The sequence below is a fragment of the Montipora foliosa genome, chromosome 13, assembly GCF_036669935.1.
Source record: "Montipora foliosa isolate CH-2021 chromosome 13, ASM3666993v2, whole genome shotgun sequence".
Classification (NCBI taxonomy): Eukaryota; Metazoa; Cnidaria; class Anthozoa; order Scleractinia; family Acroporidae; genus Montipora; species Montipora foliosa.
The window spans coordinates 25,151,933-25,178,505 of record NC_090881.1 but is presented as its reverse complement, the minus strand read 5'-3'; the positions used below and the strand labels follow the sequence as shown (position 1 = coordinate 25,178,505).

The window sequence follows — 26,573 nt, the reverse complement described above, 5'->3', positions numbered from 1 at the left end:
AATGCTAAATTTTGTAAAAGCTGAGATATTTCTTAGATTTTCGTACCCTATCTGGCTAAAAAAAACAACATCCTTATCTATCTCATGGCATCATATCCTGGGACTATACTAGGATATATCGTACCTGTACCAAGCAGACCATACTTCTCGGGAGCATCATCTTCGCTCATTCAAAGGGAAATGCTGTACATTAGATGAATTATGCAAATTGAGAATGTCTTTAAAAATTGAATACTGAAAGGAGCCGTTAGTTTCGCTTTCTCCTGCTGAAGACTGTCCGTCCTCGTTGTCCTGACAATCGAAAGCTCGTTGTTTCTTAGAATGTCTTGTTCTACTCATAAGGTAATGAACGATAGTGGTAGCCTTCCAATAGTCTTCTTTATGCATTGCAAAGTCTTTCGTTGTCTTCTCTGCTGTCTTTACTCGGATTTGTAATGTTCACAAATAGAATACAAAAATTTGCTAGAAATGTCTATTTCGGCAATCATGTACAGTTTGTTATTGGCAAACACACAAGAGGTAATGGTACTGATAACTAACCAGCCAATGACTATTTAGCATCACAAGTGTCAGGAATTTTATGAGCAATCCAGGTTGTTAGTATATTGGATTAACGAATTCAAAAATCAGCAAACAAAACCTGCAAACCTGGAGGGTCTAATTGAAACCGTTTTTGCGAAAGCTGGTTCAGAGCAGAAGTGTCTCCCATAGAAAAGAACGCGAGTTACGGAAACCCTATGAGGAAAAATAGGTTCTGGGTAAGTAAATGTGAAAGTTAAAAATTGTTGAGGCAACATTTGTTTATGCTTCATACTGGGTAGAACATCTACAGATTAAGAGTTACGTCGCCTCGAGTTGTCTAAGTCACGCTGTAGACGACCTGAAATTGCTTAAACTTGTTACCAACATTGATTGCAAACCGAAAATACACCAAAATTATGTCAGTGATTCAAAAAAATAAAGCTAGCAATCGATCATTAAAATTAGTCCGTTGCTTCACCAAAGTGTAAAATATCCTACTGAAATGATGCGTAACTTTCTACCGACCCTCTTCATGGCAATTTTTCATTTACTTCAAATAAACTGCTGCCGAAAATTACGCAAGATGGAAAAGAGATAATTATTTGGATTAGACAAATAGGACGGTAGTTCTTGAAGTCAGGCGGAGCGTTGGGTTTTTTCAAAATAGGAATGACATCTTTCTTGTAAAGTAAAGATATTGAGAGAGCCACGAGCAAGTGAAAACTGAAGTTCAAACTACTAGATTGCGACGGGTAAAACTTTATAACTCGAACGAGTCCTAACACGCCACCCATCATTTTTGAACACTTTAATTTTTACAGAGGCGTGGCTTACTTATATTGGCAATCGAGTTTTATTTGACTATTGATTTGATAAGAGCATCAGTTGTTGTACCACTATACTGTTTTGAAAAAAATTACATGTCAGGGTCCGTTTCAATCAACTAAAACAAGGCTTCATCTTAATATTAACGTGCGCTCATCTAAATACGTAAAGTGTGAGCAGAATTTTACTTACCTAAAATATTGGACAGAAGGAAGGGAGAAATTTAGCCTGCGCTCGCGGACGTATTTCCTTCCGGTTGTCGCTTCTCTCCGCCCGAAAAGTAGCCTGCGCTCGCAGACGTATTTCCGGTGTACAAAAATACGTCTGCGAGCGCAGGCTAGGAGAAATTAGACTTCCTTTACCCCGAGCGCCATTTTGTCAAACATTCAAAGTGGGGAAGGGCTGGTCTTGAATTTTTAATTTGAAATGTCCACTGATGATTGCAGCTATTTACAGATTGATTCAGTTTCCTGCGAAAGCAGTCTTGCCAATCCTTAGTCTTGCCAAGATTATATGAGAGAAGAGAACGACCTCATATTTGGCCCTATTCCGACCTCAGTAAAGATCCCTGAATCTCAGAGCTACTCAGACAGAATTTAGATGTAAACATAAAACTAGATAAATAACGCTACGACTGCATGGTATATGAATTTCATGTAGAGCAGTTTTCAATCGAGTGCGTAAAACAACTACCAAAGTAATTACTTCGACCAATCACAGCAGGTGCAAAAAGCGCAATGAACCAATCCAAATTCGTAGTAATTCCATGTAACTTGTCACAAAGCGCGGGAAAAATCGCGGGTGCAAGTCTCGATTGGTTTTTGTTTTCCTTCTCATTGGTTGATTAACTGGCGCGTAGCCAAGCGTAGCAATTGCAATCGCGTCATTACTTTCGACAGTAACTTGAAACTGACTGCTCTTATGGTGGGTGGATGAGGTCAAAATTAACAATACCAAACTGAATGGCCTATCATCGTAACGAATGCATCATGTCGAAATTGAATGGGCAATGTTGAGTGGCACACTTTCGAACCTAATGGTGTATTATCGCAACGAATAGATCATGTTTAAATTAAATGGTCGACGAAAATTGGTTAGCACAGGTTAACTTGCAAACTGAATGCGGCATAACCAAATTGAATTGATCACAACCAAAGTGAATGGCTCATCGTGAATGGCATTCTGCCCAAATCTCTGACTAGCGGTATTAAAGTTTTCCCGGGTTTCTTTTCCGTAATTTCCTCTCTTTATAAGGGGTCTTAGTTTCCGTAGCACCCCATCTCCTGGCTTCGCTTGTAAATAGCCAACTGGTTTGCCTCCAGCCAGTTGGGATTCTTAAAGTTGTTCTGTTCAATGCTCGGAGATATTAGCTACCAGCTTCTCTAAAAATCCGAGGGTAAATAATAACACTTACTCACTTGGCACTCGTTCACAGCGGATCCGGGACTTATAATCAGGACTCGAATTAAAAACAGGGAAACATGTCGTGTCCGTTTTGATTTGAAAATTTGGTTTTATCAACGGAGTTGATAAGGTAAATTGGCCACCGTACAAATTTTTGTATACTACTTCCCCACCGACGCAGCACCACAGTTTCTTTAGAAACTACCCCTTCATTCGTTTTGATTTGAAACTACTTTTCTTGTGCTTAATAAAGGGATAGTTATCTTGAAGGCGCTCTTTCTTGAGCCTTCCGACTTGCGTCACTTATGCGGTAAGTTTACGATCTGTTCATGGATGCTATCCCCAGTGTACTGACCAGAATGCCATTCGCGGTGAGCCATTCACTGACCAGAACCGGTTGCTGAACAGCGGTTTTCGTTAAAACAATGGTTTGCTGGGGGTGCTCAGTCTCGCGGGCTCAGAAAACCTGGTTGTGGTCATTCTTATTTAAAGTGCCCCTGTGATCAAAAAAACCACTTCCTTTTTTCCTTCAGATTTTGAAAGTGTGTTTGCTTAACACCTGACTGGCAAAATTTTGAGCAATGATTTTTATCCAAAGGCCGTTTGCTTTGAGTGTAAGTTTTGGATTTCACGGTCCGCCAGTACTCACGTTCAAAACTGACCGATTGGACCTCAGACGGTTGGATCCAAGGAAAAGTGACGTCAGAGGCTCACTAGCTTAAAATTTCAGCGTGTGAACGCAGCTTATTATATATGCAAAGCGTGAGTTTAAAAATCTGAAAGCCCAAAACCCCCTTGCTGCATATTAATTCTGCGGCGTACACACGTATTGCATTCTTAAACTATTGAGCCTTTGACGTCATTTTCTCCTCGATCCAGCTCTCTCAAGAACATAATGTTAGTAATGGCGGACCATTACATAAGAAAATTACAGTTAAAATAAAGAGATGTCTTTTTGAAATCAAGGCTTAAAACGTGGGTCACTTAGTGTTTTGTTAACATAGTTTTGAAATCTAAAGAAAAATATGAATTGATTTTTTGGTCACAGGGGCACTTTAAGGTTATTCCTTTGCTTGTGATCCATTCAATTTGGTTAATGTGTCTCTCAACCTATGTTAAGTAAGTTTTATCGACCATTCAATTTAAACATGATCCATCCGTTACGACACTACACCATTCGGTTCGAAAGTGTGCCACTCGACATTGCCCATTCAATTTCGACATGATGCATTCGTTACGATGATAGGCCATTCAGTTTGGTCTTGTTAACTTTGACCTCATCCACCCGCCATACTATTTCACTGTCACTCATTCATCTCGTATGGGATATGGTACGACGCAACCGACCAGCTCTACATGGCTTGACAGGTCAGATGCTAGAGTAATACAGTGCAGTTCGAGTCCCACTCGGATTTTTTTCGGGTTTCATTTACAAGTACTTAAGTTTCTTTCAAAAGCGATGATCATTCGATCTTCGATTTGTCAGACTTCGCAGCCCTAAATATATGATTTTTCATATATTTCACTGTCATGAGGCTCTGTCGGGATTAGAAAATTAGGGCTGTGTTGTATTAAAAATGAGAAGGCCAAGAACTATAACAATGAATAAAAAGAAGGCATGGACGGCACTTGTATAAATGGTGGCCGATTTGTTGTTATTTGGTAATCATTTTTATTTGACCTACTGGCCTTATTTTCAGTAAGGATTACGCGTTTGCAAACGTTTGCACTTATATTTGAACAGACTTAACTGATTAGAGTGTAATGTGAAGTGCTAAGTTTCTACCCCATATGAACCATGTGAGCGTTAGCCCTACTGATGGAAATGGGCCCACACAAGGACAGAGAAAAAAGTCTGACCAGGGTGGGAACCGAACCCACGACCCTCGGGCCAGACCACCGCTGCTTTACCGACTGAGCTACAAACGTATTTCTGGCGGTCGTTTCTCTCCCCCGAAAAACGACCGCCGGAAATACGTCTGCGTTCGCAGGCTATATTTTCAGTGAAACAAACACTTCTTTTGTATTTTACTCATTATATTATAGCGAGGATAGAAAGGCTTATTAACATATAAACAAAGTATTGTCTTTTTGGTCGCCATTATGAAACAGTCTTGTACGATGAATGTTTGATTATTTCCTTTTGCTAATTTCTATATATTTAGCATATCGCCGTGTGTTAACTTTCAAAATAACAAGTAAAGTTAAAAGCTCGTTACTATTTAATTACTCACAGGCATTCACACTGATCGATGCGGGTTGAGCGATTCAACTGAAATAATTTTTCAATCCAGTTAATTTTTTATTACGTTCAGGGCCCAGTTTTTAAAGCCCGATTAAGCTAATCTTGAATTTCTGGAAATTTAAATTGCAGTTTCTTTTCTGATAAAAAAGTTCATACATGTAGATACCAAGTTTCAGGGAGAGGCTAGCTCAGTGAAAAAATTGAGCAAGCGGTCGAAGGCGTGCGCCTTTTAGGGGGTCGGTGCACGGGGCATGCTCCCCCGGGAAATTGATTAATCTGAGTTCTTCTAGATCACTTTTCCCGCATTCTGGGCTAATTTAATGACCCATTTTACTCATGATACAATGACAGTTAAACGAGCAGGAAATGGTGCACCAGTGGTTCAGTTGCCTGAGCAGCAGGTTGCCCTGCGGGAGGTCGTGAGTTCGCTTCAGGCCGGGCGGTTTAGTTTAGTTTAATTTAATTTATTCGCTACAATTAATGGAGTGGCAGGGAAGAGGAACAGAAATTTCGTCCCAAGGAACACCTAACCCCTATATCCATGGATCAAACCACAACACCGGGAACTCCATGCCCTACTCTTCTCGAATAGTGTGTGGGTTCTTTAACATCCCACAGAATTTATACCTAGGGGTTGTGAGACGGGACCAAGAAGACTTGAAAGTCTAACCATTCGCGGATGTCGTTAAAAAGGCAGTACGTTCTCCTCAGTTATTTAAAGACCCTGAGTGTTGCATTGGTCCGACTGGAGTTGAACTCACGACCTCCCGCGGGACAGCCCAATGCTCAACCAACTGAGCCACCTGTGTAAGGTTTTTAGTCTTTAGACTAGACTTAGACTTTTTGCTCTCCTTCCGCCTAAAATTACAATGCTAAGGCTTTAATCTTTGACTGGCAAAATTCTAACCTCCGTTGGTATTTAATCGCGGATTAGCATTAACTGGCCCCAGAGTTTTAAGAAAGATTATGTATCCGAATCGTGCTTTGAACAATTTTGCTTCTAAGAGGCAGACTGTTGATGTTTTCTTCGAGAAGGATGATTTCAATTGACTAGAAAATGGATTTCTAGAAAGCCCCGAAAAACAGTTTGCCTGTAGGCCAGCCTGACTATGCATTTTCCCAATTAACCGCGAAGGGTTCTTACTATCGGTATTTTCTGGAAAGTAAGGCTATTTTGGTTCCAAAGAAGGCTCTTACTTTATTATTCAGTGGTGACAAAAGGTCGTGTACAACCTGTTGTTTCTATAAACTTTGCATAAACTGATATATGTCTATACTGTTGTGTTATCATACATGAATTGTTATCTAGGAGGGGCACGGGGAAAGTATTAAAAAAGATGGCGTTCAGTCAGTTTACACGTGTGATTATTCCGGAGTCGAATAACACGATAATTAACAATTATTCCATAAGCGCGCGTTGGATATGAGATGGTAAATAGCCAACGAGGCGCGTAGCGCCGAGTTGGCTATAACCAGTCTCATATGCAACAAGCGCGAATGGAATAATTGTTTTATTAAAGTCCTTCAACTCCAAAAATTTGGAAGTACGACATACGAGCGGAAAAAGCGAGCAAATCCGAGCGAAATCGAAAAAAACTTGATGAGAACTGATACGATGTTGTGTAATACCTTGTTGTCAGACAGACTCAGGCTCATCACAAAAACATTTCTTGCCTTTTCGCGTACTTCTAAACGTCGGAATTGATCCAAACTTTCTACAAAAAAAGTTTTTTTTCTCCTTTTTGGCTTTATTCAAAGAGTAATTTCGCATTCCGGCGAAAACATTTTTAGTTTAGCAACGCTTAACGCAATCATTTTTTACCATAAAAGGTCAAACCAAGGTATATGAGCTGATAACCGAGATTGAGTGAACCAGTCAGAGCACGCGAAATGCATTATCCGAGGTTGAGAATTTAATAAATATACAAGTACAAACGCAATTATACCAATGTCTTTGACCAATGATGGACCACTAGAGTAATCAGTTTAATAGAAATGATCTTTTTTCAAATTTTGAAGTTTTCAATTATTAGCTTACAGCTTATTAAATGACTGGATTCTTCTCAAGTTGTCTTTTGCGACCAGGTTTCTAATCCATTTCATTTAATGACCTATTAACGCTACAAATTCGTTCATTAATCATTAGGCATGAAATCAGAATTTTAGTGCAATGAATGATTCAAACTAAAATCTGTATCGCACGTATGGAACAAACCTAAGCATTGCCTGAAGCTTTTGAATTAGTTTGAAAACTTGTTAATTGTTTTATCGCAATCGGAACCGACGTCTTCTTCAGTTTTTTCAGGGTAAATAAGTTTCTAAAAAACCAAGGTAAAAGCAAAGTTGGCCAATACTGGACTATACAGAACGGAAAAAATATAAAGCGCCCTCCGGCATAGTTTGGTACGAGAATTTTTTAGCCTGACAACGCGTTATTTGTTTGGTCCACTTCGCGTTGTTTCAAAAGTGTCTCCTTCTATACTTATTCCAACTATTTATTTTACTAAATTCTTTCGCCTTTGGAATCCTTGTTTTTATAATGTGTATCAAAGTATTCCCGACGGTGAATTTAGGAAAACATTTTGCGCGTCGAAGCGCCGAGCTCTGAATTCCAATACTAATCAGCTGAAAGCCATTCAAATTGTTCTTGTGTTTACATGCATGGTACTTGAATAAGTAAAGACATTTTCTCATTTTCAGCAAATTTCCGTGAACTTTTAGATGATAGGGTTCGCGTTAACTTTTACTTAAAAAGTAATGACTCTGTTTTTTACACTTTTAGTTTATTATGACCATCAGGCCCATACGAAACTTGTATTGTAAGCATCTTTTTAAAGGTGATTAATGATAAATTTGATTTATAACTCTACAGGTGTCAATCACTGACCTCAAATGACGCATGAGGTCTGTTGATTTCTTTGTGTTAAGAACAAAGTGTCATCCGTTTACTCAAGCCATAATGGGTTATGGATCTTGGTTTACTTTAATATGGATTTCTTTTTCATGATGTGATCAGCTGAGATTTATTATCAACATGAACTTGACAGCATTGAACAGGCCGTCAACTGGCTTAATTAAACTGAGCTACTGAAGAGTTCATTACTACGATTTAGAAGGTGCTCTAAATTTCTTAACTTTGTGGCAAAGTTTGACCACGTCCCACAGTGCAGTAATCGGCCAATGTGCCATTGTGACGCTAGTATTGAAAAAAGGTAACCTTTTAGTTAAGTCTGTGGAATACGTGAAATTTTAAGCAACATGGAGCACACAATTTTTTGAGGTTGTTGATGCTATTCTAGGGACACCTCATAGAACTCCAGGAGTAACGGGAGCGATCGTTATGCTTACGGTTTTTTTCTGACAAAGCGAGATCCGAATCATCAAATGCTTGCTTGAATGCAATGTAGGGATCCGCAGATATAATCGGCAATGGGTTAAACACACAAGCAAGGTAAACAAAATACCCTGTTCCCCACAAGAGGGGCGGGGAGGGGGGGGGGGGGGGGTTGGGGGTAACCACAATATATGAGCGGTGTTGGTATCACTGTGAAGGGCATAATTTCCTGCAGCTTAGTCTGGGATAGAGAATATTAATCAGCGACTTTTGGTTTAAAATAGATGTCTATTTCCCCAAATCATGAATTTAGTCTAGACAAAGTTTCCCGCTGATGACATTAAAAAATCATTAGGGCGAGTTGTGCTTAGATGAATGAATGAATGGATGTTCTGGAACAGATCTAAAAAAAGACAGAACTCTTTAATATGTATTAGTTAAGACTGAATAGGATGGCGAAATATTGCGAAATCTTTCTAACCATTGTATAGTTTTGTTAAGAGTTTGGAGACCCAGGGTAGCATTCACCCATTATACTGACTCAAGTACTGACTCAAGGGAGCTCTTCGATCTATATGTTTTCGGAAAGACCCAGCTCTGCCGGACAGAATAATCGTGGGAAAAATAAGGAGAGCTTTTCGATTCTATAAACATTTTTGTGAATAAACCTTCAAACTATACAGCCACAATTATGTCGACCTCTAACCAAGCGAATCCAACAATCTAACAACTTAAAATATTGCAATTTTTCACATTTAAAGTAAGATTGATTGGTAATTTAGAGTATCCAGTTTGCGGAAAATGCCTCGGTTTCTTTCTTAACCACAGACAAAAATAACCCACTGCGTAAACTAGGTTTAATGAGGGTTTTATTTTAATATGAGCTCTTTGGTGCGTTTCAACAAAGACCGCTGCAATCAGTAATGTGCAAACTTAGTTGAGTCAAGTGTCAATTAGGTTCATTTTTGTGCACGTATCAAAATTCCTTTATGAGAATTAACGATCGCCATGTAAACCATTCTGGACTGACCAAAAGTTGGTCAGTCGCAATGACTTCCCTTTGCTGTCAGTTCGAGACAAACATTCTTTTTGTGCGCTAGGCAACCTCATCAATATCCTCATCAGGGTGTGATGGAGGTCGATAGTATTTTCGACACAGCACTTCATGGACAATTGGACACTGGGGGGGTAAATTTGCAAGGCTTGCCTCACAAATACACTGTACGTGAAGTCCGCTATGCATCTGTACAACGCTGACAATTTTGGATCACAATCAAATATTGACTGATGGAATACAATAAATGATTTCATTTGAAGACTTTTTAACACCAATTAATATCCATTCTTTCAATTTATTACTCTTAGAAGAACAATCTTAATTAAAGAATCAGCTACCTCAAATTACTTTTTTATAAAGAAAACAAACTGTAAAGATATATTTTTTCAAATTCACTTTGAACATTTTCGTTCAGCTTGAATGGTTCTTGATGTAATTCATGATGATTCGCGACGCGTCCTTTTGACAGACTATGCAAACTTGAACAAAGATGGTGGAATGCTATTGTTAGAGCCAAGTTATAGCAGGGTTCTTTGAATAAGATGAGCGCCTTTTGCATGATAACAGCAAAAATCTCTCGAATACCCATCATACGGAACATTTGAGTTTCAGTTTTTTTTATTTCTGGAGTGCTGATTAATGCGTGACAATAAATGTCATGTCGCGTAGTTCGCAGTAAAGAATGTATTCTACAAATATATCATTGTTCTGGAGAACAGGGTGCTGCCTTTCTAATTTGCGTGATAGCATTTGCTTGCTCGAAAGCATCCATAGAGATGTAGTATAATCACTACATACATGTAGTGATTATTACACACCTTATTTCTATAGGATAGTATTCTTTCTTATGATGGAACAAATCTTAACTTTATACAGTGTTTATGTTCAGCAATAGTGCAATTAGAGAGACTACCACTAACAATTACAGCCTATTCATCCTATCATTGGGAAATCAAATTTTTGGCGTACCTATTTGAATCCTTTACTTTGAAGCTTTTGATTTGGTTTTTAAATACCCTCGTTCTGAAAAGTCTTTTGTGATTCAGCAAATTCTTTGTCCAGACGCAACGACCCAGAGAAGGATAAGATATTAAATTAAGCACTGTTCGATTAGTTGAAGGTTGTCTTCCACTTCGTGAAGTTTGGAAACAGTTCAACTCATTGAACCTTTGCTGTGATCAGTTTGATCAGACTGTGACGACAATTTTTGGCGACGACTTCTCACTGCAGATCCAAAGAGTGTTCAAGCTCAGTTTCGGGTAAGTTTTTTCCCAATACTTGTAAACTGCGTCAAAGTTTCAAAGTACAACTGATTTTAGACGGGCGGTGGCTGGCAAAATTTATAGCTCGTGACTATGTTCATTTCGAAGTGATTCATGTCCCTTTTCTTTAAATATTTGGTTTTTTCTTTGCACAAATGTCCAATGAACCTGTCTTGGATATTCTTCCAGCTACAGAACCAAGCGAACTGATTTTTACGTTTTGAACCATTATTTTCAGCCCTCCTAGGAGATAAAAAAAAAACAAAGCTCTCTCGCTTTAGCAGAGTCAGAACATAGTTGAACGAATTCAAATGAGAAATCTGTTAAATTTCAGTCATAATCTTAGATTCGACGAGATGTCTTGAGCCACATTTATCAAACTGCTGGCTTCCCTCTGAATAAGGAATTCCGCATAATTTTATTTGAGGAAGGTTCACACTTCATGTTAACCCTTGTACATTTCAGCTAACTTGCAAAAGGTAGAAGACAGTTCAGAATCGACGAAATCCTTCAAGTTCATGATAAGAATTATTAAGTTTTCCATACGTTAATGCCTGACTTTCCCGATCGAACAATTTGTTTTCTCCTTTATTTGTTTTCGTTGTCGATGTATCTTATCCATTTAAATTAATGCGTTGTTCGAACCTGCCTTGTAGGCTTCGCAAAATTGTCCCTAATTTCTTGTGTGTTTGCATGTAAGCGTCAGATATTTAACGAATACGGTAACTACCGCCATCCGAGTGTATCCGAGTGTATCTCAGTAAACTCTCGAATTATCGATAGGATGCCAGGACAAAACGATAAAATATCTTATGTGATCAAACAATTACATATGCAATCAAATCGATGTACTAGAAAATTCCTGGGGCGTATACTTTAGAATTATTGCGAGTTTAATTTAGTTTCAAATTAAGTTTTGCGCATGTCTTTCAATACCTTACTACGATGTGATATTTTAGTAAGACAATTCGTCTTCTGCGCAATTTTGTTTGATTCAGAAAAACCAAACTCGACCCGTGAGTGGATACATGCAGCATTGTACTCCCTAAATGTATTCACTCCTATAGTCCGCGGATAATTTGAACGTTCAAATGAAAATTGTTTTTGTTTCCGTTTAAAAGAAATGTTTTTCTTTGAAATCGGGATTTAGCGTCATTGAAGACATTAAAGACTTTGTATGGCGCTAGCTTGTTAAAATTCACCCCCTAATTGCAAAATATTTATTCATTGAATTCTTTATTCATGTTGGTCACACCAGAAATGATGCCTTTAAGTAAAGCATCGAAAAAGTTTCGTTAGCGCAAGGGACCTCGTCTTAAAGGAGCCACTTTATTCCCAGTGCTAAGAAATAATCGTCTCACACATCCAACTGTATGAGTCCTGATTAGTTATGCGGATACGCTTCAGGTACTACTCTTGAATATTCCCCGATCTTTCACTGCAAAACAAAATAGAATAGTAATGATTGATCAAATCCTTTTGCAGCAGAGATGAATTACAAGGATGTAAGAAGCATTGTACAAGCACCTAACTCATAGACACGCCGCAATAAATATATCATGAGACAAACAGATAAATAATATGTAATAATTACTCAATTAGAGGTTAATGTCCTCATAACCTTCCTTCCAAAGTATCCACCCAACAAAACCGCACTATTCTCCAATGATATCCTTGCAAGCAGACAGTAAACAAGTAGATAAATTATTTTTTCCAACCAACATCTTACCATATTTCTTCAGCTTTTTATATGGAGAACCTGTTATGTGTGTCTATTATAGTAGAATACCAATCAAGTCAACCATTGAAGGGAAAATACTAGAAAATGCAAATTTTCTCAGCTGGTCAATTTATATGGGTTATTGACCAAGCGTGAGGTCAAGATGGCTGGATATTGGCCAAATTCTTTTTCTGCGTGTTTATGGATCGAGACGAAGTCGAGGTCCATAAACACGCAAAAAAGCTCGAGGCCAAGATCCAGCCATCTCGACCGAACAAGCTTGGTCAATAAAGGATTTATTATATGGGATAAAACACCAAAAATATGATCTTTACGTAACAACAATGGAATTTCTGCTGCGTGAGTTGTAATTTAAATTTTAAGTTGTCAAACTATAAGAAAGATTCTAAAAAAACTAAACAATGCATAAGTTATCTTCCCACTGATTCCGGGCTCAGCTGAGCATTCGACTACCGTGCGAGAGCTCTCTGCCTTTCTAAAAGGCACGTCACAAACTGGACTGTGACTTTGTGTAATTCCGCTCACCACCTTGGTCAGCGCATGTAAGCTAAACTGAACTCATTTTTCAAAGTTGTCTCTTGAGTCTGAGACTAATGTAAATTTTATACTTGTCACAAAATTATCGAAGCCATGGATTTAAATTTCAACTGCCCTATCGTTCAGAAAATATTTCACAATTATTCCATGAGCGCACGTTGGATATGAGATGGTAAATAGCCAACGAGGCGCGTAGTGCCGAGTTGGCTATAACCAGTCTCATATCCAACAAGCGCGAGTGGAATAATTGTTTTATTAAATTCCTTTAAGCTCCAAAAGTTTAGAAAGTACGAAATACGAGCGAAAAAAGCGAGAAAATCCGGGCGAAATCAAAAACACTTGATGAGAACCGATGCGATGTCGTGTAACACCTTGTGGTCAGACAGACGCAGGCTCGTCACAAAAACATTTCTTACCTTTTCGCGTACTTCTAAACGTCGGAATTTAACCCAGCTGTCCAGAAAAACTTTTTTTTTGCTTTCTTCAGAGAGAAATTTCGCTGTCCGGCGAAAAAACTTTTAGCTTGGCAACACTTAGATCAATCGTTTACCATATAAGGTCAAACCAAGGTATATGAGCTGATAACCGAGATTGAGTGAACCAATCAGAGCACGAGAATTGCATTATCCCAGGTTGAGAATTTAATAATTTTAAATATTCATTTTTCCCTGAAACCTCAAAAATTCTGGAACCAACTCCCGGCTGAAGTAGCTACTACTCAGTTTACACACAGTTATCGGTTATCGGTTATGTATATTGCATTCAGTTTTTGTGTATTTTATGTTTATATTTTATTCCATTCATATAGTAAGTTTATGTAATTTGTAATATAGTAGGTGTCATGCCTCATCGACTTTACCTACTTAATGAAGGTGAGGTGTCATACATAACAATAAAGATCGACAATTTGCTCTCGGAAGACATGCTCCCTTAGTTTCCAGAGTTTTTCAAGCGCGCAAGCCCAGTTCGCGAAATTCGTACCCGTGATTGTGGTTGTACTCATAGTGATTCGAAGAACCTCTATTCACTGAGGGAAAACGTCTCCTCGTTCCGAGAGTTTTCCTTGAATAGAGATTCCACTTTGACTAAACTGTGCAATTTTTTCCCCTTATTTTTTTCGACTACATTCTATACTTCAGTAACAAATGCTCCACTTGATTGTCCCATTATCGATCAATCAATTGATCAAGTGCTAATCAGTTCGCACGCTATCAGGTGAAAGGAGCTAAACAACTCAAGTCACACGATGTTTGTTAATATTTCAGGATTTGTGACGATAGCTCTAAGTTGACCAAAAAGACTACTTACTCGCCGAATTTACAGCTGCGTATCGGGGGACTGACCTGAGACTATCATCATGTCTAAGCGACGATCCGTACTGGGTCTGTTGCCGCAAGATCCTCGGACAACTACAGTCATGAAGGATGAACAAGGGCGTATCGACTTGATAACAGAGAAAAACCAAGAGTGGGCTGAGGAATTTCAATTATTGCTGAAAGAATACCAGGGCATAAAAGACCATTGTGAAGATGTGGAGCGCAAGTACAGAGATACTCAGAAAGAAAACTCGAAGATCAAGACGCACTTGGATCTCACCCAAGAGAAGTGGAATCGGGAAAAACAGTCTTGGGTGAATGAGAAGGAAAAACTTGAAGATGAGTGTGACAAGCTGCGTAAGGAGCTGCGTGAAAAGGGTGTTAAGGTATAGAATACGAATTAACCAAATCATATCAGAGATTTTGAATAAGGTCTTCAAAAAGTAATAAATTAACATGTAAATAAATTAAAGTGGTACTATGATTAAAAAAAAATCTCCTTTTTTTCTTCATATTTTGAAAGTGTGTTCGCTTAACACCTAACTGGCAAAATTTTTATCCAAAGGCTGTTTATTTTCAGTGTAAGTTTTGGATTTCACGGTCCGCCATTACTCACGTTCAAAACTGACCGATTAGACCTCAGAGAGTTGGATCTAGAGAATTATTCACTAGCTTAAAATTACAGTGTGTAAACGCAATTTATTACATATGCAAAACACGGGTTTAAAAGTCTGAAAACCCGAAACTCCCGTGCTGCATATTAATTTAGCCGCGTACACACGCATTGCATTTTTAAACTAGTGAATCTTTGACGTTATTTTCTCCTCGACCCAGCTCTCTCAAGATGTTAAAGTTAGTAATGGCGGACCAATAAATAAGAAAATTCCAGTTAAAATAAACAGGTGTCTTTTTAAAATCAGAACTTAAGACTTGGGTCGGTTAGTGTTTAGTTAACATAGTTTGAAATCCAAAGAAAAAAAAGATTTGTTTTTTTAGTCGTAGTACCACAATCCTGATGCAAAGTGAAATGCACACAGATGTCGCTAAGCTCTCGAAATACGCCTTCAGGCAGTTCAGAGGATTCTGCTCTTCCTCCTGATAAGAGGAGAACACGTCGCCAAATCTTAGGCCAGTCACTTATATAATAGCGTATTAAAAGTACATTTTTACTGAGCTATTACGTTATGTATTATGTACTTGTAAAGGTGGGTGACTTGCAGAAGGCATTGGTGGAAACCCAGAAGAAAGCTGACGCACGTAAGGAAGAGGTTCAGACGAAAACTAAGCAAGTCGAAAAGCTGGAAAAAATCACCAATGATCTTAAGGACAGGGTATGTAGAAACCATCCCAGTAAGAGAATTTCTATGTAGTTTTCTCTCTTTCATTGACCAGACCACGCAGCTTTTCCCTCCACGTTAGAACACTCGATCTCCTGTTTGAAAGATACTATATTTCGAAAACTACAAAGGTGGAGTAGAACCCATATTTTCCTAGCTACTTCCATCCCTTGAGGAAACAGCCGAGCACAACTCGGGAGAGGAGAGGGCAGGGCTTCCATACACACTCCCCCAAGAAAGCCAAGAAGTACTTTTTCAAAAATTTAAGCCACCACAAGGAAAGTCTAGCTTAAGTGATGGTGGCACCTATCTTTGTATTTTTGGTCATAAGTTCATAAATTCCTCTGCTCGGTCCTTTTCAAATCCTTGGTTAATGCAGTGGTTTTTCTTCATTGAGCGTTTCTTCCTTTTCCCGTTTGCTCCTTCATTCTTTCAACAAATACTTAATCATTCTCTCGTTCATTTCTTGCTTTGTTTAAGGTCATCCCTGAGTTGAAACAAAAGCTAAATCACTCTGAGGCCAACTTCAAAGTCTGTGAGAAGAAAATCAGCCAGCTTTCACTCGAACTTGATCAAGCTGACGAGCAACATGAGCAGGATGAACAAATCATCGAGAAATTGCGTAGAGAGAAGAACGCGATTATGGAGCAATCAGCGAAATTCGAGCGCGAGAAGAAAACGGCTGAAGACGCCCGCGAAAAGGCCGAAAACCAAATCGTTATTTTGAAGGACATTCACAAAACACTTTGTGACAAGAGCGAGCGACAGGAATTGGACCTGTTATCTGCGCAAGAGAGAATAAGAGAACTGGAAGACGAGCGAAACAAGCTGCTTGCAGAACCAGAGATGAAAAGCTACATTACTGTTGTGGAGAGTGAACCAATGTTGGAGTCTGCCCCGATTTCGTTTTCATTTGAGGATGACACGTTTAAAGATGAAATGAACCAGAAGATGAAAGACCTCAATGATAAAGTCACACGATTAGAAGGTGAGAGACCAAGATTCCTATTCCTGCATGTATCCCTTTCCGAAAAAAAAATAAAGTCACGTGATCGCGACTGATCATTTTACATCGCTAATCAAATAGGCCATTTCTGAGTTTGTCTGCCTCCTCATCAAAGCGAGTCTAAGTGCAAAGTTTTCCTTATGAAAATTAGTTCTCATTTATATGTAAAGTAGAACTAATTACCATCACAAAAACTTTGCACTTAAACTCGCTTTGAAGAGGAGACAGACATGAACTCGGAAATAACCTATTCGACCAATTCAAACAAAATATTCGAATGCTTAATAGATTCACTCAATTTTGGAAATCTTTCAGCATCAGTGAGATAACGAAAGACAACCCTTCAACGTTTGTGACACATTCACGAGAAAGGGATGATGAAATCAAGAGATATACGATCTTGTTTGATATTAAGTTGCAGAAACGGCGAGAATTTTAAGGATCTTACCGCAGCCACAAAACGTATTGAAAGAAGTTGTTGTCGTTTTAATTATAACAGGCTTCTCTGACAATGAAATTTGCCGTGTCAGTGTATAAAAAATATGGCAAAAATAATCTGCTGGTAATTCAACGCACTGGCTTTTAAGTGAATGACGTTATTTCATTGGCTCTAGCAGAGTTTAAAAGTTAAATTTATGCTGGTAATTCATGCAAGCTAGTGAGTAAGGAGTGAAATCTCGTGGATTCCCTTTTGGTTTTCAGCGTTAAGCTTAGGGTGAGTTTTGGGAAAATCCGAAAACGGATTCTTGAATCCAAAAACCGATCATGAATCCAAAGTATCCACACTCAAGTAGGATACTTCGGATCAAATCTAAATCCGGATTTTTAAGATTCATCAGTTCAGCGTTTTTTTGGGAAAGGATTTGAAAAAAGTATTTTTGATAAGCGGTTTTCCATGCAAAAATAATACACAACAGCAACCGTACATGACAGTTTAGTCAAAATGTTTTTCTCGAGCCATTTTTACCGTACGATCGAAGAGACGACTAGGTCGAAAATAATTAGGTTTCCTGCAAATTTCACTCCAGAAATTACACTAAAAGTTTTTTGTCAGCAATAATGTTATTAGTACCTTTCCTACAGCTAAAAAAGTAAACTGCAGAAATATCCTCTGTAATCGATTTGCACCTTAGCACGGATGTTGTTCGTCATTTTTTTTATCGATCGCTAAGGTTTTTTTCCTTTTTCGGATTTTGCGTTTTTTTGGCGCTGTGTTTGGATTTTCCCAAAAAAACGCACCCGTAGTAAAATGTTGTAACAGCCATTTTTCCATTCGAATAACCTATGTTTCTTTTAAATTTACTTTTGACATCCTAGAGGAGAAGTTGAATCTGAAAACAAAGCTCCATGAAGCATCAGAGGAGATAACTAAGTGGAAGAAGAAGTATGACAGCGAGACTAACGAGAGGATGAAGACACTTGAACAGCTTGAAAATGAAACGGGCAACTGTCTGCGACTGAAAAAAGATTACAATGACCTAAAGAACACGCTTGTCAAGACAGAGAGGATGATCGAGTCCAACAAAAAGGAATTAGACAAGAAAGAAAAAACTATAGAGAACCTGAAGGAAAAGATTGCTCAGTTGGAGGAGGAGAACGCCGGTAAAGACGACGGCATAGAAAGGCTTGAATTGAATATAAAAGATTTAAACCAGGACAAGGAATCTCTACAAGAGGACATTCTGAAATGGCAAAGGAGGTGCGGTGAACTAGAGAACGATTGCAAAGTCAGTGAAAATGAGAAGGAGTCGCTGCAGAGTGATCTTGAGGAGAAGAGCAGAAGGATTGCGGAGCTAGAGAGCAAGTTGAGGGAATCAGACCAAGAAAAAGACGACCTTGAAAAGCAAATCGCTGACCTGAGGCAGAAGCTGTTTCGTTTGGAGGAGAACGTGGATATTACCGAAATAAACAAGACAATAAGCGAGAAAATGCAAGATTGGACGGACGAGACCAAAAAGCGCCAGAAAACAGAAGAGAATTTAAGGAAAAAATTAGCCCAAGCTCTGGAAGAAGCAGATCAATGTCGAACCGATTTGGCGCAAAAGAACAACAAGATTGAAGAGCTCATTGCTAACCTGTCAAGTCTGCAGAGAACTTACGATACCACACAGACAGATCTCTTAAGTGTTCGAGCAGACTGCGAAGGCAAAGACGAAGAGATCGAGGACTTGAACAAGAAGCTGGAAGACAAACGAAAGGAAATTGGCATGCTTGGAGCTCAGGTGGAGAAGGTCACCAAAGAAAGAGACAACGCGGAGGTAGAAGTGGCTGGTCTTCTTGAAAAGCTCCAGCACATGGAACCAAAGCGAGCAGGGGACATCAAACCGGCTGAGGTTTCTTATTCCTTCAGCGCTCCGCAAATTGATTTTGATACCGATTTTTCACACCTCAAGCAAAGGATTTACGAACTCGAGAATGAAAACAATAGGCTACGCAATGCCGAAGAACATCTCCAAAGTGATATCAAGGAGCGCCAGAACGAGATGTCATCATTAAGAAGGGATCTCCTCAGCCTTAAGGCAGAAAACGAAGAATTGGAAAAAAAGACGGCTGACATGAAGAACAAAATCACCGAAATGGAAAAAACAGAAGACGATCTTGTGGACGAAAATAAAGATCTCAACGACAGATTGGATAGTCTGAGCCCTGAAATCGACAAACTGCGAAAGCAAGTGGACACTTTGTCCCTTCAGAAGGAAAAGCTGAGCGAGTCACTTGCTTCCTCCAACGCAAAACTACTGAAGAGCAAAGAAGAATACAATAATAAAAGACTTGATTTGTCAGCACAGGAGAAGGTCAACTCCACTCTTGGAAAAACGGTAAAAAAGCACCAAACTAGTTTGGAGGTAATGACCCAAAAATGTAAACAACAGGAAGAAGAACTAGAAAACATGAGACCGCAGCTACGAGGAGCATTAGCCAGGAATGAAACACTGGGAACACTTAACAAAGAATTGGATGAACGAAACAAAATTCAAAAGCGTGACATTGACGACTTGAAAAAGGAGTTACAAGAAGAAATTGATTCCAAAGAGTCCCTTGAAAACGAAATAGAATCCTTAGATTACAAGCTGAAGACGACCGAAGCCAACCGAAAAGCCCTGCTTAAAGAACGGAACGACTTGCAACAACGTGTGGAGGATCTAGAGGTGTCACTGAGAAAGATGAAGTCAGAAATGGAACAGGCCCGAAACAAGCTTAAGGAGAAAGATCGCACCGTCGCTCGCTTGCAAACAGATTTGAAAGACAGCGACTCTCAACTAACTGCATCAAAGCGGAAAATCGATGTTCAGGTTGAAACTATAAACTCCACTGCAAAAGAGAATCAGGCTCTAAAGACAGCCAATGAAATAAATCGCAAACGTGTAAAAGAGCTTCAAACACAGCTTCAGGAAATGGGCAACAACATGCAATCGGTAACAACAGTCTCAAACGTCCAGTCGGCACCACCCGTCAGCTTCAGAGAAGAAAGGCTCCGCAGTGACCCTGATGGGAGAGTTCATGACTTAGAGACACTACTTAAAAAGAGTGAGGCCCGTGAGGATAAACTAAGTGATCAATTAAAACTGTACGAAGACCGTCTTCCAAAAGCAGAGGCAGACGCTAAGAAATCCGAAGAGAAAGCCATCGACAGCCAGCACACTGCCAATACACTGCAAAGAAAACTGGACGACGCCAAGAAAATGCTGGAGAGGAGCAACAGAGAGAAGGAGGATGCAAAGAAGGAATTGACAAATCTTCAAACGCAACTGACCGTCTTGGAAACCAAGAGCCTATCGGACGTAAATGAAATCCATTCATTAGAAAGTCAGCTAGAACAAGCAAACAGACGTTTGGAGGAAACACAAGAAAAGCTGCTAACTATTGATGAAGAACACGTGCATATGCGTCTGGCATTGGATGTCCAAGACAAAGAAAAGCAAGACCGCAATGCTGCCGTTGGGAGATTACAAGGCAAGAAGGACGATCTGGAGAAGAAGGTGGAATATTTGGAGTCGGCTTTGAAAGCAAGTCAGGAAAACTGTGATGCTCTCAGGGAAGACAAAGCTAAGTTACAACAAGAGCAAAACGATCTTAAACGTGTAACTTTAGTGGACTTAAAGCGAAAACTAACTCGGATTCAGGGAGAAAGAGACCGTGCACAAGAAGATAGCAAGACGATGGCTGTAAATGTAGAAGATCTTGAGACTCGACTCGCAGACGAAAAGAAGAAGAAAGAAGAGGTCGAAAAAGATAACGAAGATCTAGAAACCGAGATACGAAGATTGCAGGACGAAGCAGAAATCAACCGGACAAATATACATGATCTGGAGGATAAGATCAAAGTTCTTAACCTAGAACTCGAGCGTGACGAACATGATATCGATGAGTTAAAGGAAGAAAAGAGAAAACTAGAAGACGAAATCGCACAACTTCACGTTAAACTAGCAGAAAAACAGGACGTCATCCAAATAAACCCTGTGAATGTTGCTCAAGTAGACACACAGTATGCAGCAGCACCAGGATTTGACTTTGGAGCAGACACTGACAACCTGAGGGACGAAAACATGGACCTAAGAGATCAACTGCAAAAAGGAGAAATGGAGTACAACGTTTTACTTGATCAGTTGAAGGACTATAAAGTCAAGTGTGACGACGCCGAGAGTAGAAATTACCGGTCGGACACAAATCTGAAAGATGCAGAAAATCGAATCAAAGAGCTGGAGAAAACTTTGCCTGATACCATAGATGAACTTCATCTGATGAAAGATAAGTATCAGTCCGCTGAGCGAGAACTCGAAGTCCTTAGGGATGAGCTGCAAGAGTCACAAAGCAATCTAAGTGCAGCCGAGGCACAGCAAATGGCAGATCATGCCAAACTGGAGTCTCTCAAAAAGCAACTTGGAATCACACAAAAGGAGCTCTTGGACAAGAACGACGATGTCATCGAGAAGCAGCGCAAAATAAACGAACTATACGCCATTTTAGAGAGCGGAGGAAAGGATTCTGATCGCTTGAAAGAAGTGATCGAGGAGTTGCGAGAAGACGTTGAAAACAAGGATAGGGAAAACACCAAGTTGCAAAAGGATCTGCGATTAGCTGAAAACAAAGTTGCAGAATTGCAATCCATCCTAGAAGAGATGAAAGAAAACTTATCAGACACGGAACACGAACGAGAGGAACTCAAGATGGCGATCGAAGCACTAAACGTTGACATAGAAATGCGAGATCAAGCTCTTGAAGAAGCACAGAAAGAAGTTGATGAAACGAGAGACAAGATAAAGGCCACAAGAAAGGAAGTCAATGCTCTAAATAGTCAACTAAAGGATGCTAACGTGAGATTGAAGGCGGTCAATGACGAAAAGAAGATTCTGGAGAGACGAATCAGTGAGCTTCAGGAAGAGTTACGAAAAGCAACAGCCAATACAACTGCAGTTTCCATAAAACAAGGGGTCGGCGATGCAACTCTTTATGATCTGAACAATAAACTTGCTGAATACCGTCAAAAATATGAGGACGTCAGTAAAGAAAAGATGTCTCTCGAGATTCTACTACGAGAAAAGGACGCCAAGCTTTCTCGAGTGTCTTCTCCATCTGACGGATTACGTGAAGAGCGAGACAATCTGAAAGACGAAGTTATCAATTTGAAAGCAACTGTCAAAGATCTTAAAAGAAACGATCAAAAAACTCGGAAAGAAAAAGAAAATCTGGAACGCGACATGTCCTTTAAAAATAATGAAATTCAGAAGTTAGAGGAAAAGTACCGTAAAATGGAGCAAGAAAAAGAGAAATTGAAGAACGACCGTACAGCTTTGGAGCTGAAACTGTCCAACTCGAGGTCGGAATGCGAGAAGCTCAAATACGAAAGGCAAAAAGTAGAAAATGAACTTTCGTTGATGAAGAAAAAATTCCAAGCCCTACAAAACCAGTTGAACGCACTAGATGTTCCAAGACAGAATCAAGACGTTGTGAGCAAGAAGAAATATCAGGAGTTAGAAGTTACTTGCCAGGACGCTCTTCGTGAAAAGGAAAAAGCTAAAAGTGATATGGCAGCTTATCGCACTAAGATGTCTAGATTAGAGGCCGAGATAAACCAACAGAAGAGAGATATGGATGATCTCGAGGACGAATTAAATCGGTCAAAAGATAATGAAGTTGACCTGAGAAAGCAGCTCCAAGCGGCATGGGACAAACAAAACGAAGACAAAAAAAAGAATCTGGAATGGCGGAAGAGCATTCTTGCTCCATTGGAACAGGAACTTCAAAGGGCTAAAGGGGACCTAAAAAAGCTCACGAAGACCAAATCAGATCAGGAAAAAGTAATAGAGGATTTGAAAGACGAACTTGATGACCACAAGAAGAAAATTGCCGAGCTGGAGGAGGAACTACAACAGCTGTATGAATCTACTACAGGAGCAAATCATTTTCTCGACATCGACCTCAGACGAGACTCACAAGCACTCGAAGACGTTGTGAAGGAAAGGGATGGCGCGCTGAAAGATCTTCAAAAGACTAAAAGTAAGTTGTGGTCTTTAGAGCACGATATAGATGTCCTAAAGACTAAGCAATCTCAACAACAAACGCTGGTAAACGAAGTGAACAACATAAACGACAAACTAAAATCACAGCTGCAAGAATTACAGAAAGGAAATTTGGATCAACAAGGATCACAAAGCAAGCTCCAGCAAGAGAACAACAAGCTTTCCCGTGAGATTAGTAATCTAGAGGAAGAAAAGGAAGATCTTGAGAAAGATGTCGCAGAACTCCGTGATGAGTTTACTCAGATTAACGCAGAAAATCGAAAACTAATGTTAGAGAACAAAGAGCTTAAGCTGGATCTCCAAGAGCTGAACGTGAAACTTCATGAGTCGGAAATGGGACACAAGCAAGCACGAGATGACAAAGAAAAGATTCTAAAGGACTTGTTTAAGGCACAAAGTGATTTAAGTGACATGAACAAACAGAATGACATCATTCAGGTGCAGACTGTTGCCGAAGTGGAGAGTGCTCCCACGATGTTTTTCGATGATGATGTGGATAGCATAAGGAGAGATAAGGACAAGCTGCAAATCGAGTTGGACGCCATTGTCGACCAGGTCAATCTTTTGCAAAATGAGCTGGAAGACGAGCAAAGCAAAAACGAAAAACTTCAAGAGCAGCTGAATGAGACCAAAAGGAGGCTTAAGGAGGAAGCAGCCGAGGTAAAAAACTTGGAAAAAGAACTAGAGAATCTAAACAATGAAATTCAACTGGCGAGCCAAAACAATAGTGAACTGCAACACGATAATGACAACCTGAAGGACGTAAGAGATAAGGCTCATGCAGAAATCGAAGAGATGAAGGGCGAAATCAACGATCTAGAAAAACAACTGCAAGCTATAAAGAAGGAAAAGGTGGCTCTGGAAAGAGAATTAAAGCGAGCAGTCGAAATGCCTATGGACAAGAGAAGAGGTTCGAGAGATATTCATAATGAGAAAGAGAAACGAATAAGAGAGCTGGGAGAAAAAGTTGCAGAACTCGAGCGAGACATTCAGAAAGGTACAACGCAAATGTTGGCGCTGAGGGATGAAAATGAAGATCTGCACGCAAAGAACAAAGACTTGAGAGATGAGAACAACAATCTCCACGGAAGGGTAACCCAGCTGGATATTGAAGCAGAGATGAAGGATAAAAAAATGAAGGATCTAGAAAACGCACTACAGGAACGGCAAGACATCCTGGCAAGTGCAAACGGAGGAATGGATCCTGACAGAGAAAATGAGCTTACTACGGAGATTGAAGTGCTGAAGAAAAAGATCACTAAGCTGCAGAGTAATCTAGAGCAAGCAAAGGATGAAAAAATTGACCTTAAAAATCAATTAGACGAGTACAATAGGAGGTTCGAAGACAACAACAGCAAAATAGCTGTACAGATCACGACACTTTTTGGAGATCAGAGTGAAATATACAAGAAAGAAACCCAGGAAAAAGATGAAAAAATCGACACGCTTCAAAAGGAAAAATTGGAGTTAGCCATCGAATTAGAACGTTTAAAAGAGGAATACGATGGAACCAAGTCCAACCTTCTTGACTTCCAGCGCAAAATCGAAGATCTACAGAAGGAAAATAGCTTGTTGAGAGATGACAAGACCAAACTAGATAACAAGCTAATCGAGGAGATGAACTACAACAAAGTTAAAACGGCTGAACTGGAAGCCGAAAAGGATATTTTGGAGGGCAAAATTAAAAAAAAGGACGACCTCATTAGGAAGTACGAAGAGCAAATTCAACATCTCAGAGAACAATTGTCCACATCTGTTCGTAGCGACCAAGCATCTACGACCATCAACTTGCCAAAGCGAAGGTCAACGCGGTCACGTGGTTTGATACCGTCTTACCAGGAAGGCTTCATGAACAAATCAGGTCTATTGTACCGCTCTGTAAGCGAAAACAGTCTACCCAATGGCGACACTTCAAAGTCGAATGATTTGGACCACACTGATGCAAGCAAGGACGTTTCCTATAGCCGAGGGAAGAGGCCAAATTCACCCAAAGACCACATTGGCGAGACAATAGAGGCTGTTGAAACTAAACGCACAGAGGCCTCGGTTCCAAATCTGGAAAGCACGCGCATTGACGATTCAAGTACTGATGATATGTCCAGGGAAATAGGCAGCAGACGGTATGGGTCCGGAAGCGACCGAGATTACAATCGAGGCAGGGATCGTTCTAGCCGAACCTCTGATCGTGACTTGAAGAATGATAAAGAAAAGACAAGGGAACGCAACAGAGCTGAATGTCAGCAAAGCTAAAGTTTATGAAAACGATGCAACAATGACTTTGAAATGAGAACATTCTCACGGCAGAAATTAACGCTAAGGTGAACTCATTTATTTTCGTAGACAAAAGCTTTCGCTGTTTCTCAAAATCTAGAAATACTATGGAACTAGGTAGTAAATGACTTGAGCCTAGAATTTAACAAATGCTTAATTAGCATTGGCAGGTTCAAGAAGTAATTGAAAAGCATAAAGAATAGAAAACATAATCAAGTACATCATGCATGGTACAAGTTGTATGAATCATTCGCAGTTTTCTAAAAATACTCATTAGATTGTTAACTAATAGTGGTGAAACCAGTTTCAACACTTGTCAACAACATTTAACAGCTATATATTTCATCGAGCGAGCAAAGACGGAATTGGAATTACGCAGGGAGCCCATAATTCTCATTACTCGTATAGTAATAAAAACCTTTCCTGATTTTATTCTAGTGGAACGTTTTCTTTCAATTATTTGCCTTCCTTTCGTCATGTTTCGTGGCGGCGAAAATAAGGTAAAGTCGGTTATCACTCAAAACAGAGTTTTTTTTCTTTGAAAATGTGGACAACTTTGAGACCGGACAGAAATAACAGATGATGAACAGATGAACGAGTAAAAGGTGAACTTCAAAGAGCAGGAATGGCGCAGTAGTGAGAGCGCTCATCACCTCCCACCAATGTGTCCCGGGTTCGATTCCCAAACTCAGCGTCGTTCTATACTCTGCTCAGAGGGGCTTTACTCCGGTTTTGCCCTATCCTTAAACATTTCATTTGATTTCAATGTACCGTGTCCCTGTACCCAATAGCTAGAAGACTTGACTCTTCAATAAAAGTTCTTAATTAATAAGGACAAACGCATAAACGAACAAAAAAAATCGTAATTCCAAAATCTATTCTAAAAAAAGGTCATGACTGTCTTTTTGATTTTTTTGGTTACTCTGAAGGGATAAAACTGAAAAGTCCAAAGTTATCCCTGTTTGTGTTAATTATCAATATGAAAAAAACATTTAGAAAGAGCTAGCCTTAATTAAAGAATTCGGTTATTGGGCAAATCATTCACTGAACAAATTTCTTGAAATGTACATGAAGTAGGAGATTTAAAATACCATCATTTTAATGCTACGCGGTGGTATTTGAAGATAAATTTTTTTATTGAACATTTACGCCCTCTAGGGCTTCTATTTTTCCTCCTCCTCTGCCCTCAGAATTC

General features: G+C 39.5%; 1 protein-coding gene across 4 annotated transcripts; it reads left to right on the top strand.

Moving 5' to 3' along the window:
- Positions 1-665: 665 nt before the first annotated feature.
- Positions 666-26,573, top strand: LOC137982750 (uncharacterized). 4 transcript variants are annotated; one of them, XM_068829898.1, is made up of 6 exons: positions 8,069-8,208; positions 10,502-10,646; positions 14,193-14,629; positions 15,449-15,574; positions 16,061-16,568; positions 17,904-26,573. In XM_068829898.1, exons 3-6 carry the CDS (start codon positions 14,285-14,287, stop codon positions 25,355-25,357), a joined length of 8,433 nt encoding a protein of 2,810 aa, XP_068685999.1. In that variant the 5' UTR covers positions 8,069-8,208; positions 10,502-10,646; positions 14,193-14,284; the 3' UTR covers positions 25,358-26,573. The 4 variants fall into 4 exon arrangements, with proteins under 4 accessions (XP_068686001.1, XP_068685999.1, XP_068686000.1 ...); XM_068829900.1 differs by lacking the exons at positions 8,069-8,208; positions 10,502-10,646 and adding an exon at positions 666-758; XM_068829899.1 differs by lacking the exon at positions 10,502-10,646.

Coding starts and splice junctions, on each gene's coding strand:
- LOC137982750 (XM_068829900.1), top strand. CDS start 14,285: ATGTCTAAGCGACGATCCGTACTGGGTCTGTTGCCGCAAGATCCTCGG. Junction 14,630..15,448: donor TGCGTGAAAAGGGTGTTAAG/GTATAGAATACG, acceptor GTACTTGTAAAG/GTGGGTGACTTGCAGAAGGC. Junction 15,575..16,060: donor CCAATGATCTTAAGGACAGG/GTATGTAGAAAC, acceptor GCTTTGTTTAAG/GTCATCCCTGAGTTGAAACA.